The 15638-nt window shown below is 49.8% G+C and overlaps 2 protein-coding genes across 3 annotated transcripts in view; one reads left to right on the top strand and one right to left on the bottom strand.

The window, feature by feature from the left end:
* Positions 1-5: 5 nt before the first annotated feature.
* Positions 6-4878, bottom strand: LOC116951161 (uricase-like). Its single transcript, XM_076073471.1, has 8 exons — positions 4755-4878; positions 4073-4413; positions 3775-3891; positions 2706-2784; positions 2059-2254; positions 1527-1650; positions 1029-1112; positions 6-572 (listed from the first exon to the last, which is right to left on the bottom strand). The coding sequence occupies exons 2-8, from the start codon at positions 4400-4402 to the stop codon at positions 498-500; spliced, it is 1005 nt and encodes a 334-aa protein (XP_075929586.1). The 5' UTR covers positions 4403-4413; positions 4755-4878; the 3' UTR covers positions 6-497.
* Positions 4879-5210: 332 nt separating this feature from the next.
* Positions 5211-15638, top strand: part of LOC116951186 (protein phosphatase 1H-like) — a 30704-nt gene continuing 20276 nt past the window's right edge. The window contains exon 1 of one of the 2 annotated variants that reach the window (XM_076073470.1): positions 5211-5788. The gene's annotated coding sequence lies outside the window, so the exon portion shown is untranslated. Of the gene's footprint in view, positions 5789-13892; positions 14968-15638 lie in introns of those variants that run through there. The other variant, XM_032969662.2, reaches the window with a different exon arrangement.

Consider the following 15638-nt stretch of genomic DNA (forward strand, 5'->3'; position numbering starts at 1 on the left):
GAAAATTAACAAGCATTTTTCCGACATTTAATTGGAAAATGCAGCCCAATAAAATTATACAGGCACAAATCAGAATTTGGAGGAGACTTGTTGAGTAAATACCGCGGACAGAGCTACATGGAGGAGGCCACGATCGCCAACGTCTTCAAGAAAGGACACGGCACAGAGAGAGATGAGGCTAACGTTGCCCACAGATTAACATTACCCATAGACTCACAAGTTCTTGAGGAATATTATGGGGAGAGCTAAATGGAAGGCAGGCCATGGCTGCTGGCTTTGAGAAAGGATGCGGCACAGTTCCCCATCACATGCTGGGACGTGTTGCTTCGATGCCCCGTTTGTCCCGTTTGTGTCGGGCAGCATGGGACTGGTGGGAGCAGCTCGGTCATTTTCGAAGTGTGCAAGGCTTTGGTAGAAGATTCGGAGAACCCAGCTGGCGTAACTGTTTCTGGCACGCGGGGGACGCGTGCAGACTCATTTCCAGTTCACTGTGATGTTCAGAGTTTTGCCGTGGACTGTCGACAAACCGTGGCCGAGATGAGCCCGGCAGGGCTGCTTGTAGGCAGAAACACCTGCAGAAGATATGACGGTGATGACGACCGCAAATTAATACAACAAAAGCGCTGCAAAGATTTAATCATTAAATACATTGACCAGTGTTTGGATCTCCGCATAAAATAATATTGACAGCTCATGGGCCTCTTGGCATTCGAGCCTCCTAGTGGTGCAAATTCCATATTTATGGTAGGGGTCATTCTTTCTATGGCACAACATTAAACCTTCCGCATATCTTTACTCATGTTATCAGCACCAGCCAGACAAGAGGCTGGAAGCCTGACCAGGATTTGAATAAAACGGGTGTTAATTCGGTGAGAAGTCTACTGGTACTTGCCTGTAGATAATCTGACCCCTGCCATAGGAACATAGAATTTCTACCATTGTATCGGGGTCGCCGGCGGATACGAGCACCACCCAAGTGCTCGGACTAGGGAGAGGCGGTGACCTCTGACCCTGGTGGTGAGACTCGCCTGGTCATTGTTTTTGAGGCCCAGCTTTCTCAGGTCGATGGGGGTGTAGTGAAGGTTCGACATGGTGATCCGAATGTCCTCCACCTGACGCGCGTTACAGCCACGCACACATGCAGGCGTGAATTCGCAGTTAACTCATCACGTGGGTTTTCACAGCCAACGTTATTTTCGTAATTTATTTCTGGGTCAGGCCACGTAGTGATGATCTGGCCACATTTTTTTACGTGAAACCCTCCACCACGTGACAGCCACAGTTAGCGACTTGGCATCTGAGTGTTAAAGTAGGTTGCGAGAAACGCAATGACTGCCCGAAAACAACAATCTGCTCGTCGTGGAACGCTCGTGCACCCCGTGACAATCTCATTCGTCTGACTGTGCCGGGCAGTGGAGGGTTACACGGCAATACATTTGTCCAGTTCATTTCTTCGTGGTGCCACCGCCGCACCCACGCGCGCCCCTGTGCGTTCTCCCCCCCCCCCCCCCACGTGCGTCTTGTACGTGCGGTAGGCTCCGCAGCACGCACTGCCCGGCCAGGTAGAGGGTGTGCTGCACGGATGGGGAGTAAACCCCCGTGTCCGGGGGGCCGGCGAAGGTTTCCAGCAGACACGCGTGCACACGCTCCCTGCGCACGGACGGAGACACAGACCCCACCCCCCCCATGGAGCCCCAAACAGAATGTTGGGGCACGTGCTGTTAGCTGTTAGTGACTAGTAGCAGCGCCTACGAAGGCCGGCACGGCACACGAGAGGGGGTGGGTGGCCAGCACCACGCCCGGCCGCCTTTGTCTCCCCAGTACTGATGTTTACGCACCGCACCAAGCACTCGTTTAAGGCCTCGGAGAGGCCCAGCACCAGTAGAGGTAATCAATAAGTGAGCCTGAATGAATTCACGGATCTATTGACAGAATGGGCGATTAAATGTGTACATTAATTAGTTGTTTGGGGAAATGAATGAATGCATGAATGAGCGCGTGAGTGAATGAGTGTATGGGTGACTTTGCGATTAAATAAACGAGCGAGTCTGCGGGTACCTGGCCTCGTCGTAGTCGCGGGCGCTGAGCGAGAGGCCGCGCTGGAAGGCCCAGCGGGCCTCCATCTCGGTGCAGAAGAAGCGGTCGCGTGTCTCCTCGAGTGACGTGAAGCCCTCCCGGGCGAAGCCCGCGAAGCCCGACTGGGTGGTCTTCAGCACGCGGAGCCCTCGCAGCCCCGAACGGACGAGCGGCGGCCCTGTGAGAGGGCAGCGGGAGGAGGGCAGCACGGAGCTGGCCGATGGCAATCGATGACGACGACGATAATGATGATAATTGAAGATGACGATGATCGATGGCCAGTGATGATTCATTCATAAAGGTTTTTGGGTGAGATCGCGTTATTTATAAATGTGTCGTAACCCTCCACCACCCGACACGGCCAATCAGTAAAAAACAGCGTCACGTTGACAAAAGACAAACAGTTCACTACTTTAGCCCACCGGTGTGTTGAAGAGTGAATGCACAACATTTAAAAGTGATGATTCATGTTCATTGATGGTGGGCGATGATTGATGATGTCGATGATCAATTATAATTATCGACGATGATGATTGCGTATTGAGGATCAATGATGATTATGGGAAATGATCGATGATGACTGATGATTGGCGATTATTGATCGATGATGATGATGATGAAGACTGCACCGTGTTGCTGGGCCTCTACATCGCAGTAGAACTCCACCTCGGGGCTCAGCACGAACGCGTGGTTGTGAGGCTTCCCGTCCTGTGCAGCAGCAGCACCAGCCAACACAGACACAGCGCCTCCTTCACACAGCTGCTCTCTCCACTCATCTCAGGCTGGGTTGACGTAGAGGAGGCAAGGGTCGCATACCGTTGCATATTAGTCTCAAACAACACGGTTAGAATTAGACCAGTCAAGGTACTCAACTAGTCAACTACGACTGCTCTGCGTAACAAAACAGACCAACAAGACGCCTGCTGTTCACTCGAGGAAGCTCTAGGGAGGGTGTATTTGGTGTACTCTTCTACGCCGACCAGACGTCTTGGGAAGAGGCTGGCGTGCCCACACCTTACCCCTGCCCATCGCAGACTCTGCGCTTGAACCCATTTACACTGCTGGGTGGACAGAGGCAGATTCACCACCGCGCTGGGAGACGGAATGAAATCGGCGACCTCTGAACCGCGAGTCCAGTGAGCTGACCCACAGTTTTGCGCTCCTTCAGCGGTGGAGGATCAGCAAAACGACTTCACGAATTCATCTCTCTCCCTCTGCTGGAGCCCTCTCGCCGTGGCCTGCGGTAGCAAGCACCAGGACCTCCACATTGGGCATCGAGCTGGTGAACGCATTGCTCCTGCCAGGGCCGTCCATAGGGGAGTGCGTGTTGTTGTTGTTGTTTGATGTTGTAGCGTTCTGACCCGCCCCTACTGGACCATCTGTGAAAAAGAGCTTTATAGCTCATCGGAATCCTGAAACATAAATATTCTAATTCTGAAACAACACTGTGCCCCCCCCCCCCCACGCCTTCTAACTAAACCAAAAGTATTACAGCTGACACTGTGAAATTGAAGCGTGCCCCCCCTCCCCCCAAGCACGGGGCCCGGGGCAGTCGCCCCGATGTCCCGTAATATAGGGATGACTCTGGCTGCTGCCATCGTGCACCAGAATAGAGTGGAGAGTGCGAGACAACAGGGGCGAGGTGTGTGTGGTGGGCGGCTGGGATTGAGGAGGAGGAGGATGGGGGGGGGGCTCTACCAGGTGCATTCGTCTCCAGGGCGTCTCCGTGAGCGAGGCGCGCACGCGCTCCACGCGGCCGTGAGTGCGCAGCACGTGCTCGCACAGCTGGCTCGCGAACTCCTCCAGACAGCGGATCTAGCACGCGACCAGGACCACAATCAACAAAAACAACAACGTCACCGGCACCAACAACCCATGCCTCTATCCCATAACAGCCCGACCCCATGCTCGACCAAATCGCGCCGCAGCGCTGCGCGCCCCTCCCCTCCCCGAATTGCTGCTGCTACCGCAGCACCACGGTCAGCGCGCCACTGACCCCGTTGGCGAGCGCGAGTGCTTGCACGGTGTTCTTGAGCGTGTCCGTGGGCACCACGGCCGCGTTGTCCCCGCGCTCGTAGTCCTCGCTCGACGCCAGGCTGAGCAGCAGCCGCGCGCGCGCCTCGCGCACCGCGTGGAGGCCGCGGGGGTCGCGCCGCAGCTGCAGGAGGCGCACGCCGCGCTTCCCGTACTCGGCGTCCAGCACCGCCACCCGCAGAGGGGGCGGCTGCTGCGGCGGCTGCTGCGGCTGCTGCTGCTGCGGCGGCTGCGGCTGTGGCGGCTGCGGCTGCTGCTGCCCCCCGCGCGCCGTCTCAGCCGTGCCCGACATCGTTGGCCTCCCTGCGCCGCCAACGGACAACGAGGGGGCAGGCGGGCGGGCAAACAAAACAAGGGGGCGGGGGGCAATTTGGTAAATGGGCAAATAAGCAACAAGGCAATGGGAAAAGGTGAATGAAGTCGGAGACGGAGCAATGATGTCAGCTGGTTGGGCAGGTGGCCATCATCCGTGATTGATGGATTGTTGCATCGCCAGATGGTGGAAGATGGCAACGGTTTTGGCCAAGGCCTTCATCGAGCAGTAGATATGTCATTGCTGATGACGGTGATGGATTGCGACACTGTGGCCTTTAGAACGTGGGGGGGGGGGGGGAGAGGGGAAATCCAGACACTCGTTCCGTTACCGCTGAGTCGCAGACGCACTGCCACCCTGACAGGTAGGCGAGACGGAGGCGAGATTCACGCCGTTGTCGTCCCAAGGTGGATGACAGGAGACTGCTGAAGCTCTTGATCGTGTGACACTCATCTGCGCCTGCGCCCCCTGTTATATACGGTACCCAGGACGGACTCTTCACGCACGCTCACGTTAATACATATAACGATTAAACGATCCTCAATTCTAAAGGCCCGATATTAAATTGACATCTGCTAAAAAAGTTAAATATGCTCAAGCGGGCACATTTTTTAAGATTACAATTTAGCCTGCTAGAGATGGATAACTCGTTGCACAATTAGATTAGTTAATTAATGCAAATCCCAATATCCGCAGAGGTGCAAAGGTCTGTCCCTGGTGCCTTTTAAAGCGCTCGAGTGACACGGAGTTGAAAATGGCAGCGGCGGGAAACTTGAGACACCAGCGCTGCCAGTGAAGGATTAGAACCTGTGGCTGAGTGTCCCTCTCTCCTCCCACCATGGGGTTCACAATGGCCAAGTCACGTCGTCAACGAACTCCAATGAGATCCAGGGTACACGTTCAGCTTGGGGTTGGGTGTCTGTCTCTGCCTTAGGATTCATCATGGCTTGATCAGCAAACACCGAGCCCAGCGCTGCCGAGATCCTGCCTTTGTGGGGCGTCTGCGTGTCTCCCACTCATTGGGCCCATCATAGCAGCCGCGCGCGAGTGCAGATGAGCACGCGTTGCCTAGTAAGCGCTTGACAGGATATTATAGACGGATGTGTTCAGGTTTTGTTCTTTGTCCACCACTGCCAACGCAGCAGCAGCAGCATCATCACGACCCAATAACGCGTTCTGTTTTCAGCAGTTGGCAACACCTGCCCGGGATCGACACCCACGCGTGCTGCACGCCTGCCCAGTGTCCAGGTGGGCAGCAAGGCCTCGTGAGAGTCTCCATGCTGGCGATTAGGCCTCTGCACGAAACGTCGGTATGGAGGCCAGAAGAGGAAGGCCGAGACGCGAATGGCTAAGCGGGCCCAACAGGTATGGAAAAGTATAAAATGCGTTGGCTTCGGTAATGATAATAGGGTTTTCCCCTTTCTGGAAATAAAACAGGTGTTAAGATGTGTTAACACATCAAACTGAAACCTTTGCAAGGAATCGTGTCTACATTAACCACATATATTCTTTGGTTCTTTCGGTAAAGTCACGTAGGTATATTTTATTTTATACCTACGTGACTTTACCGAAAGAACCAAAGAGTATGGATTCCTGCAGTCACGAAAGCTTCAAATCTAGATTTAACCACATATACTTGTGGTGAACATGCAAACAAAAAAATAAATTTAGATTTAAAGCTTTTGTGACTGCAGGGATTCATATTCTTGGTTCTTTCGGTAAAGTCACGTAGAAGGGAAACAATAAAATAATAAAAATATAAAACCAATAAACCAAGAATAAAAAAATACATGCGCTGACAGTATGTGCATTGTCTTTGAAACTGATTGGTCCACACCAGAAACAGCTTTCGTTTATTGCCAGAAAGGGGAAAACGCTATTAACACATTCCTGCGGAGGGAGCTGGTAGGAACGTTGGGTTGCTCGGTCAGTGGCCAGGGTCAACGGCGGCACCACGTGGTGTATTCCGCAAATATGCCCGACTGTGAGGGCGGGCACAAGCCGGCGCGAGTAGGTTAAACGTTTAGTTTTATAAGGGCACCACGGGGTGACCAGCCCCTCCCCACCCAGCCCCTCCCCTCCCACCCCCCACCCAGCCCCACCCAGCCCCACCCAGCCCCACCCTCCCCACCCAGCCCCTCCCCACCCTCCCCTCCCCACCCAGCCCCTCCCCACCTAGCCTCTCCCCACCCAGACCACACCCTCCCCACCCAGCCTCTCCCCACCCAGCCCCTCCCCACCCTCCCTTCTCCACCCAGCCCCACCCCTCCCATTTTTGGATGCACGACGAACGGACGGACACAATAATCCCCTGTGGGCTGGTGTAACCAGGAGGTTCCTACCAGTATCATACTCTTTGGTTATTTCGATAAAGTCACGTAGAAAGAAAATAAACGAAATAATAGAATACGACGTTTCGACTGCAACACAAGCAATCGTCATCAGGTAAAAACAAACCTAGTACACTTAAAAATACAATGCAATACAACATAGACAGTCGGCAAACACAACAGTCAACACCCTACCTGGTTGATTACGTTCCTCGAAAGATTGCTAAATTTGAGAGAGAGAGAAAACACAGACACGGAGACACACAGACAGACACACAAGCAGAGAGACAGAGACAATACGGAGACACACAGACAGACACACAAGCAGAGAGACAGATACAATACGGAGACACACAGACAGACACACAAGCAGAGAGAGACAACACAGACACGGAGACACACAGCCAGACACACAAGCAGAGAGAGACAACACAGAGACACACAGACAGACACACAAGCAGAGAGAGACAACACAGAGACATACAGACAGACACACAAGCAGAGAGAGACAACACAGACACGAAGACACACAGACAGACACACAAGCAGAGAGAGACAACACAGACACCGATACACACAGACAGACACACAAGCAGAGAGAGACAACACAGAGACACACAGACAGACACACAAGCAGAGAGAGACAACACCGAGCCACACAGACAGACACACAAGCAGAGAGAGACAACACAGAGACACACAGACAGACACACAAGCAGAGAGAGAGAGACAACACAGAGACACACAGACAGACACACAAGCAGAGAGACAGATACAATACGGAGACACACAGACAGACACACAAGCAGAGAGAGACAACACAGACACCGAGCCACACAGACAGACACACAAGCAGAGAGAGACAACACAGAGACACACAGACAGACACACAAGCAGAGAGAGACAACACAGACACCGAGCCACACAGACAGACACACAAGCAGAGAGAGACAACACAGAGACATACAGACAGACACACAAGCAGAGAGAGACAACACAGACACCGAGACACACAGACAGACACACAAGCAGAGAGAGACAACACAGAGACATACAGACAGACACACAAGCAGAGAGAGACAACACAGACACGAAGACACACAGACAGACACACAAGCAGAGAGAGAGAGACAACACAGAGACACACAGACAGACACACAAGCAGAGAGAGACAACACATACATGGAGACACACAGACAGACACACAAGCAGAGAGAGACAACACAGACACGGAGACACACAGACAGACACACAAGCAGAGAGAGACAACACAGAGACACACAGACAGACACACAAGCAGAGAGAGACAACACAGAGACACACAGACAGACACACAAGCAGAGAGAGACAACACAGACACGGAGACACACAGACAGACACACAAGCAGAGAGAGAGACAACACAGAGACACACAGACAGACACACAAGCAGAGAGAGACAACACAAATTGAATACTGGCAAAGGTGGTCTCACGATGGCTTCGGGAACATTGCAAGGCACCCTACCCACCCATGGCCAAACAATGATGGGCAGAGCGTAACCAAGTGATCAAAGCCACCTGCAAAGTCTAATCCAGGGGTGGGCAACACGTGGTTCCGCAGTGCGGCTCTATAAGGGGCCCTCCATAAATGACGTCACGCGATTTTGGACCATTTTTGACCCCCCCCAACCCTTTCGTCACACGGCGTCACAAAGTCAGACACCCCTGAAATATGACGTCACAAAGCTCTGCCCTCCCCCAACAAATAAAACATGCTTCAAATCGCTTTAAACTATTGTCAATGTAGTGCGTATTTAATGTGGCGCTGCACTCTGATGTTGTAGGAGAAAACATTTATTAAAAAGTATATTTAATTAAGTAGAACGTGTTGTCTATTTTGATGTGACGTCACATTTCTCACCCTCCCCCCCTCGTCACATATCGTCACAAATGTCTGACCCCCCCTAGGTACGTGACGTCATTTATGGACAGGCCCCTAAGGACTGATTCGTGACGTTGTTCGCATGCAATGCGGCTTTTAAAATATTGAGGGTTTTTTTTCAACCTAATTCGAGAAATACAATTACACTTCTTGTTATTTTAGTTGACGACCCGTGGTCTAAGCCAATGTCGAAACACAACGGACCACGTGGTCTACAACTTGGGGACTCATGATAACGTGGAGGAGGGAGTGGGGAGTACAGAGCGTAGGCACTGATTGAGGCTGCGTTGTGTAAGGAAGAGGAGCTCACAGATACTTAAAGACGTGGATGTTGCCCCACAGTGCAACTTCTGTTTGGCCGGATAGAAGGGGGGGGGGGGGGGGGCTTAAGCGGCCCTGGCACGGCTCTGGCACGGTTCGAGATGGGATGATGTAGTAAGGGAGGGTGTCAAGCTGAGTGGACTTGCCGAAGTTTGGTGCCAGCGATGTCAAGATCGGCCTTTTTGCCCGTTCGCCTGGCACTGCGAAGTGACAGAAGAGGTGCACGTCAGAAAAAGGGTCGGAGCCAGGATTTTGACTTTGGGGGGGACTGACTTCAATATTCTGAGATATCCAGTGTAATGTTTTCCAATGGGCGCCACAAATGTATAAAACTAAATTTTATTGGATTTGAACGCGGAGTTTATTAATAGGTCGGAGCCGCTGATGTGGCTAATAGGTTCGATAAGTTCGAAAGGCTGCCGCTCAAGCAGCCTGCAGGGCAGCACAAGGTGGCAGCACAAGGTGGCAGCCTGCAGGGCAGCACACGAGGTGGCAGCCTGCAGGGCAGCACACAAGGTGGAGCCTGCAGGGCAGCACAAGGTGGCAGCACAAGGTGGCAGCCTGCAGGGCAGCACAAGGTGGCAGCACAAGGTGGCAGCACAAGGTGGCAGCACAAAGTGGCAGCCTGCAGGGCAGCACAAGGTGGCAGCCAGCATTTTGAAGCAGCCGGATATCCGGTTATCCCGATTACCGACTTTCCCAAAATTTCAGGGGGGGGGGGCAAAGCCCCCAACCCCCCCCCCCCCCCCCCCTGTAGCTCCACCCTTGGTCAGAGCGACGTGACATTTGAAGGCAGTCGCCCTCTGACAATCACAGAGAGTGGAGAACAACGAGCGGAGCTCCGTGGAGTTTAAAAACAACCCAGCGAGTTGGCACAGACTGGCGTCTGGCAGTCTTCTCGGTCCCATGACCCCCTTGGCCAGCAGCGAGAGCCTTCCACGCTTTACGTGGCCTCAAGGTTGTAAATGGAGGAGCGGTGGCGCAGTGGTTAGCGCACTAAACGACGAATCCATAGTATTCCCGTCTTTCCTCTACTAACTGTTGGTCACCTAATATACAAACCTATAGCCCATATTTTCAACCTGTCCATCAAAGAAGCATCAGTTCCTCTAGAATGGAAACATTCCTATGTCCGTCCACTTCACAAAGGGGGCCCTAAAGATGATCCAAATAACTACCGACCTATCTCAATTTTGTCCCCGTTGATGAAATTTTTTGAAAAATTATTGACCTACCAAATTAGCTGTTTCCTGTCCACCAACAATCTACTACATCTAAAACAATCTGAGTTCCGAAAAAAATACAGCACCACATCTGCTGCATTAGACTCTCTGAATCACATTTACAGTCGCCTTGATAATAAGCAGTACTGTGCCTGTCTTTTTCTAGACCTGTCCAAAGCTTTTGATACAGTAGACCACAACACCCTGCTTAGTAAACTACAGTGAGGAAAAAAGTTTTTGATCCCTTGCTGATTTTGTACGTTTTCCCACTGACAAAGAAATGATCAGTCTATCATTTTAATGGTAGGTTTATTTGAACAGTGAGAGACAGAATAACAACAAAAACATCCAGAAAAACACGTCAAAAATGTTATAAATTGATTTGCATTTTAATGAGGGAAATAAGTATTTGACCCCTCTGCAAAACATTACTTAGTACTTGGTGGCAAAACCCTTGTTGGCAATCACAGAGGTCAGACGTTTCCTGTAGCTGGCCACCAGGTTTGCACACATCTCAGGAGGGATTTTGTCCCACTCCACTTTGCAGATCTTCTCCAAGTCATTAAGGTTTTGAGGCTGACGTTTGGCAACTCGAACCGTCAGCTCCCTCCACAGATTTTCTATGGGATTAAGGTCTGGAGACTGGCTAGGCCACTCCAGGACCTTAATGTGCTTCTTCTTGAGCCACTCCTTTGTTGCCTTGGCCGTGTGTTTTGGGTCATTGTCATGCTGGAATACCCATCCAGGACCCATTTTTAATGCCCTGGCTGAGGGAAGGAGGTTCTCACCCAAGATTTTATGGTACATGGCCCCGTCCATCGTCCCTTTGATGCGGTGAAGTTGTCCTGTCCCTTTAGCAGAAAAACACCCCCAAAGCATAATGTTTCCACCACCATGTTTGACGGTGGGGATGGTGTTCTTGGGGTCATAGGCAGCATTCCTCCTCCTCCAAACACGGCGAGTTGAGTTCATGCCAAAGAGCTCCATTTTGGTCTCATCTAACCACAACACTTTCATCCAGTTGTCCTCTGAATCATTCAGATGTTCATTGGCAAACTTCAGACGGGTATGTATATGTGCTTTCTTGAGCAGGGGCACCTTGCGGGCGGTGCAGGATTTCAGTCCTTCACGGCGTAGTGTGTTACCAATTGTTTTCTTGGTGACTATGGTCCCAGCTGCCTTGAGATCATTGACAAGATCCCCCCGTGTAGTTCTGGGCTGATTCCTCACCGTTCTCATGATCATTGCAACTCCACGAGGTGAGGTCTTGCATGAAGCCCCAGGCCGAGGGAGATTGACAGTTCTTTTGTGTTTCTTCCATTTGCGAATAATCGCACCAACTCTTGTCACCTTCTCACCAAGCTGCTTGGCAATGGTCTTGTAGCCCATTCCAGCCTTGTGTAGGTCTACAATCTTGTCCCTGACATCCTTGGAGAGCTCTTTGGTCTTGGCCATGGTGGAGAGTTTGGAATCTGATTGATTGCTTCTGTGGACAGGTGTCTTTTATACAGGTAACAAGCTGAGATTAGGAGCACTCCCTTTAAGAGTGTGCTCCTAATCTCAGCTCGTTATCTGTATAAACGACACCTGCGAGCCAGAAATCTTTCTGATTGAGAGGGGGTCAAATACTTATTTCCCTCATTGAAATGCAAATCAATTTATAACATTTTTGACATGTTTTTCTGGATTTTGTTGTTGTTATTCTGTCTCTCACTGTTCAAATAAACCTACCATTAAAATTATAGACTGATCATTTCTTTGTCAGTGGGCAAACGTGCAAAATCAGCAGGGGATCAAATACTTTTTTCCCTCACTGTAAGTTGCCTCGGTTTCTCCGAAAACGCAGTAAAATGGTGAAAAAATTACCTCTTTTCTTGCACCCAAACTATATTCACAGATAGTTGGAGATCAAACAGTGTTAAGATAACAAAAGGGGTTCCACAGGGTTCCATCCTCGGCCCCCTTTTGTTCTCTCTTTATGTCAATGACTTGGGCACTGACCTGGATCATTCCAGGGTAAATCTTTTTGCAGATGACACGATACTGATTACTGCTGGCCGCTCTTCAGATGACGTGATTGCTAAGCTACAGGGTGATTTCAACAAACTACAACATCAGCTAGTTGCTCTTAAACTAGTCCTGAATACCTCCAAAACCAAGGTGCTATGCTTCTCACCGGGACTAAAGCAGGAAGTTATTTTTCCCCTATTACATTCCTTAAATAATTATCAAATAGAGCAAGTCAAGATCTATAAGTATCTTGGGGTCATCCTGGATTCAAAATTTAATTTTGAAGATCACATTGATTATATTGGTAAAAATTAAAAAATAAAAATTGGTTTTCTGTATCGACACGAGCACTGCTTCCCCCCAATGTACCGTTTGGAATTGATAAAAGCTACCATACTGCCTCTACTTGATTACTGTGATATCGTGTATAAATCAGCCCCAAGTACAGTACTGAAGAAGCTTGATTCCATCTATCACTCGGCCTTAAGATTTACATTGAACTGCCCATATAGGACTCACCACTGTGATCTCTACATTGGGTCAAACTTAACATCTCTTAATGTTCGATGGCTTGTGCACCAGACCTTATTTATTCACGATGTACTTACAAAAAAATCCGCAGACTACCTGCTGGATCTCCTCTCCGTTTCAAAGAACAAATTTGACCTCAGGTCTTCGCTCATTTACCAGCTTCACATTCCTTATTGCCGTACAAAAACTGGAGGAAGGGCCTTTGCTATTGATGCCACCAGGGTCTGGAATGCTATTGCGAATAAACTACAACTTGAATCACTACCTATGAGATCTTCTCTCAAAACTGCTCTAGAGGAGTTGTACACCCCTATCTGCCACTGCTATTCATTGGCGTAAAATAAAATAAAATGTTTCGCTCAGGATGACGCTGCAAAGTATTATCTGTATTTTGATTTAGCGTGCTGATCTGAAAGGTGCATTGAAAAATTTGATACTCCGACTGAAGCTTCTGTCGTTGTGGAGTAACTCATGCAGCCAGCTATGGCTCTAAGATTTGGTGTTACATGTTATTTATGTAGTTTTTGTAAAAATTCGGTCACAGTCCCTGTGATCACTGTTACGTTGCAATTATGGCTTTATTTTTTGGTGATTTCGAAAAGTGTTTTTGTTTGGACGTGTTTGTTTTGTTGTAGTACGGAGTTAGACTGACGGCCTTAATCTAAGTTGTCTTGTGGTTGTTGTTATTTGACTTGCATCTCACTGGGATTTTTTTGCACACAGCGTTGGTGTACGGTGCTTTTTTCAGGAATATTTAATGTTTTTTTCATGGATTTTCTGTTTGCACAGTCACATAGTCACTTTAAGATGTTTTTCTTGTTCGTGTTTTTGTTTTGCTTGTTGTGGTTGCACCCGATTCAAGAGCCGAATGGCTCACAGGGCTATACCAAAATAAATCAACTGAACTAAAACTAAAACTGAATCCGAGTTCGTTTCCCGCTCACCGCTAACGCCAATTATAACCATTCAGAACCGGCCCTGTGCCCTCCCCTAGGTCGACTCAGCCTTAAATCGACGCCTGGTGCGGTGTGTTCCACATCAGCCCCGGGGAAGACAAAGGCGGCCGGGCGTGGTGTTAGCCCCCCCCAGGACCTGTCTGTGAAGGCTACACGGGGGAGCTTTGTCTTTGTCTCTATAGTCCAGTCACTGCAGGAAGTGGCGAGGTCAGTGCCGCTGCGCTCGTCACAGCGGCAGCCCGCGGAACTCGACGTCGCGGACTGCACCGACTCCTCTGTACTAGTTAGGGGTTGTACTAGTTACACGATGTACTAGTTAGGGGCTGTACTAGATACAGGCTGTACTAGTTACACGATGTACTAGTTACACGCTGTACTAGTTAGGGGCTGTACTAGTTACACGATGTACTAGTTACACGCTGTACTAGTTACACGATGTACTAGTTAGGGGCTGTACTAGATACAGGCTGTACTAGTTACACGCTGTACTAGTTAGGGGCTGTACTAGTTACACGATGTACTAGTTACACGCTGTACTAGTTACGGGCTGTACTAGTTACAGGCTGTACTAGTTACAGGCTGTACTAGTTACACGCTGTACTAGTTAGGGGCTGTACTAGTTACACGCTGTACTAGTTACAGGCTGTACTAGTTACACGATGTACTAGTTACGGGCTGTACTAGTTACGGGCTGCACTAGTTAGGGGCTGTACTAGTTACAAGCTGTACTAGTTACACGCTGTACTAGTTAGGGGCTGTACTAGTTACAGGCTGTACTAGTTACAGGCTGTACTAGTTACACGCTGTACTAGTTACAGGCTGTACTAGTTACAGGCTCTACTAGTTACAGGCTGTACTAGTTACAGGCTGTACTAGTTACAGGCTGCACTAGTTACACGCTGTACTAGTTACACGCTGTACTAGTTACAGGCTCTACTAGTTACACGCTGCACTAGTTAGGGGCTGTACTAGTTACACGCTGTACTAGGTACACGCTGTACTAGTTACAGGCTGTACTAGTTACACGCTGTACTAGTTACACGCTGCACTAGTTAGGGGCTGTACTAGTTACGGGCTGTACTAGTTACACGCTGTACTAGTTACAGGCTGTACTAGTTACAGGCTGCACTAGTTACACGCTGTACTAGTTACATGCTGTACATGCTTTACTAGTTACAGGCTGTACTAGTTACGGGCTGCACTGTACCCGCATCAGCTGATCCAAGTTCCGCTGCTGTCTCAGCTGTCTCGGTACGTCCCGCACTGTACTCGTGATGTGATAGTGCACGTGAGCTGTGTTGCTGTGTCACGTGTGTTGCTGTGTCACGTGTGTTGCTGTGTCACTTGTGTTGCTGTGTCACGTGTGTTGCTGTGTCACGTGTGTTGCTGTTTCACTTGTGTTACTGTGTCACGTGTGTTGCTGTGTCACGTGTTACTGTGTCACGTGTGTTGCTGTGTCACGTGTGTTGCTGTTTCACATGTGTTACTGTTTCACGTGTGTTACTGTTTCACTTGTGTTGCTGTTTCACGTGTGTTACTGTGTCACGTGTGTTGCTGTGTCACTTGTGTTACTGTGTCACGTGTGTTGCTGTGTCACGTGTGTTGCTGTGTCACGTGTGTTACTGTGTCACTTGTGTTACTGTGTCACGTGTGTTACTGTGTCACTTGTGTTACTGTGTCACGTGTGTTGCTGTTTCACTTGTGTTGCTGTTTCACGTGTGTTACTGTTTCACTTGTGTTACTGTTTCACTTGTGTTACTGTGTCACGTGTATTACTGTGTCAAGTGTGTTACTGTGTCACTTGTGTTGCTGTGTCACGTGTGTTACTGTTTCACTTGTGTTACTGTGTCAAGTGTGTTACTGTGTCACTTGTGTTACTGTTTCACGTGTGTTGCTGTGTCACGTGTGTTACTGTTTCACTT

Source organism: Petromyzon marinus, chromosome 42 (assembly GCF_048934315.1).
Source record: "Petromyzon marinus isolate PM22_M1 ecotype Great Lakes invasive population chromosome 42, UKy_Petmar_22M1.pri1.0, whole genome shotgun sequence".
In the NCBI taxonomy this organism is placed as follows: Eukaryota; Metazoa; Chordata; class Hyperoartia; order Petromyzontiformes; family Petromyzontidae; genus Petromyzon; species Petromyzon marinus.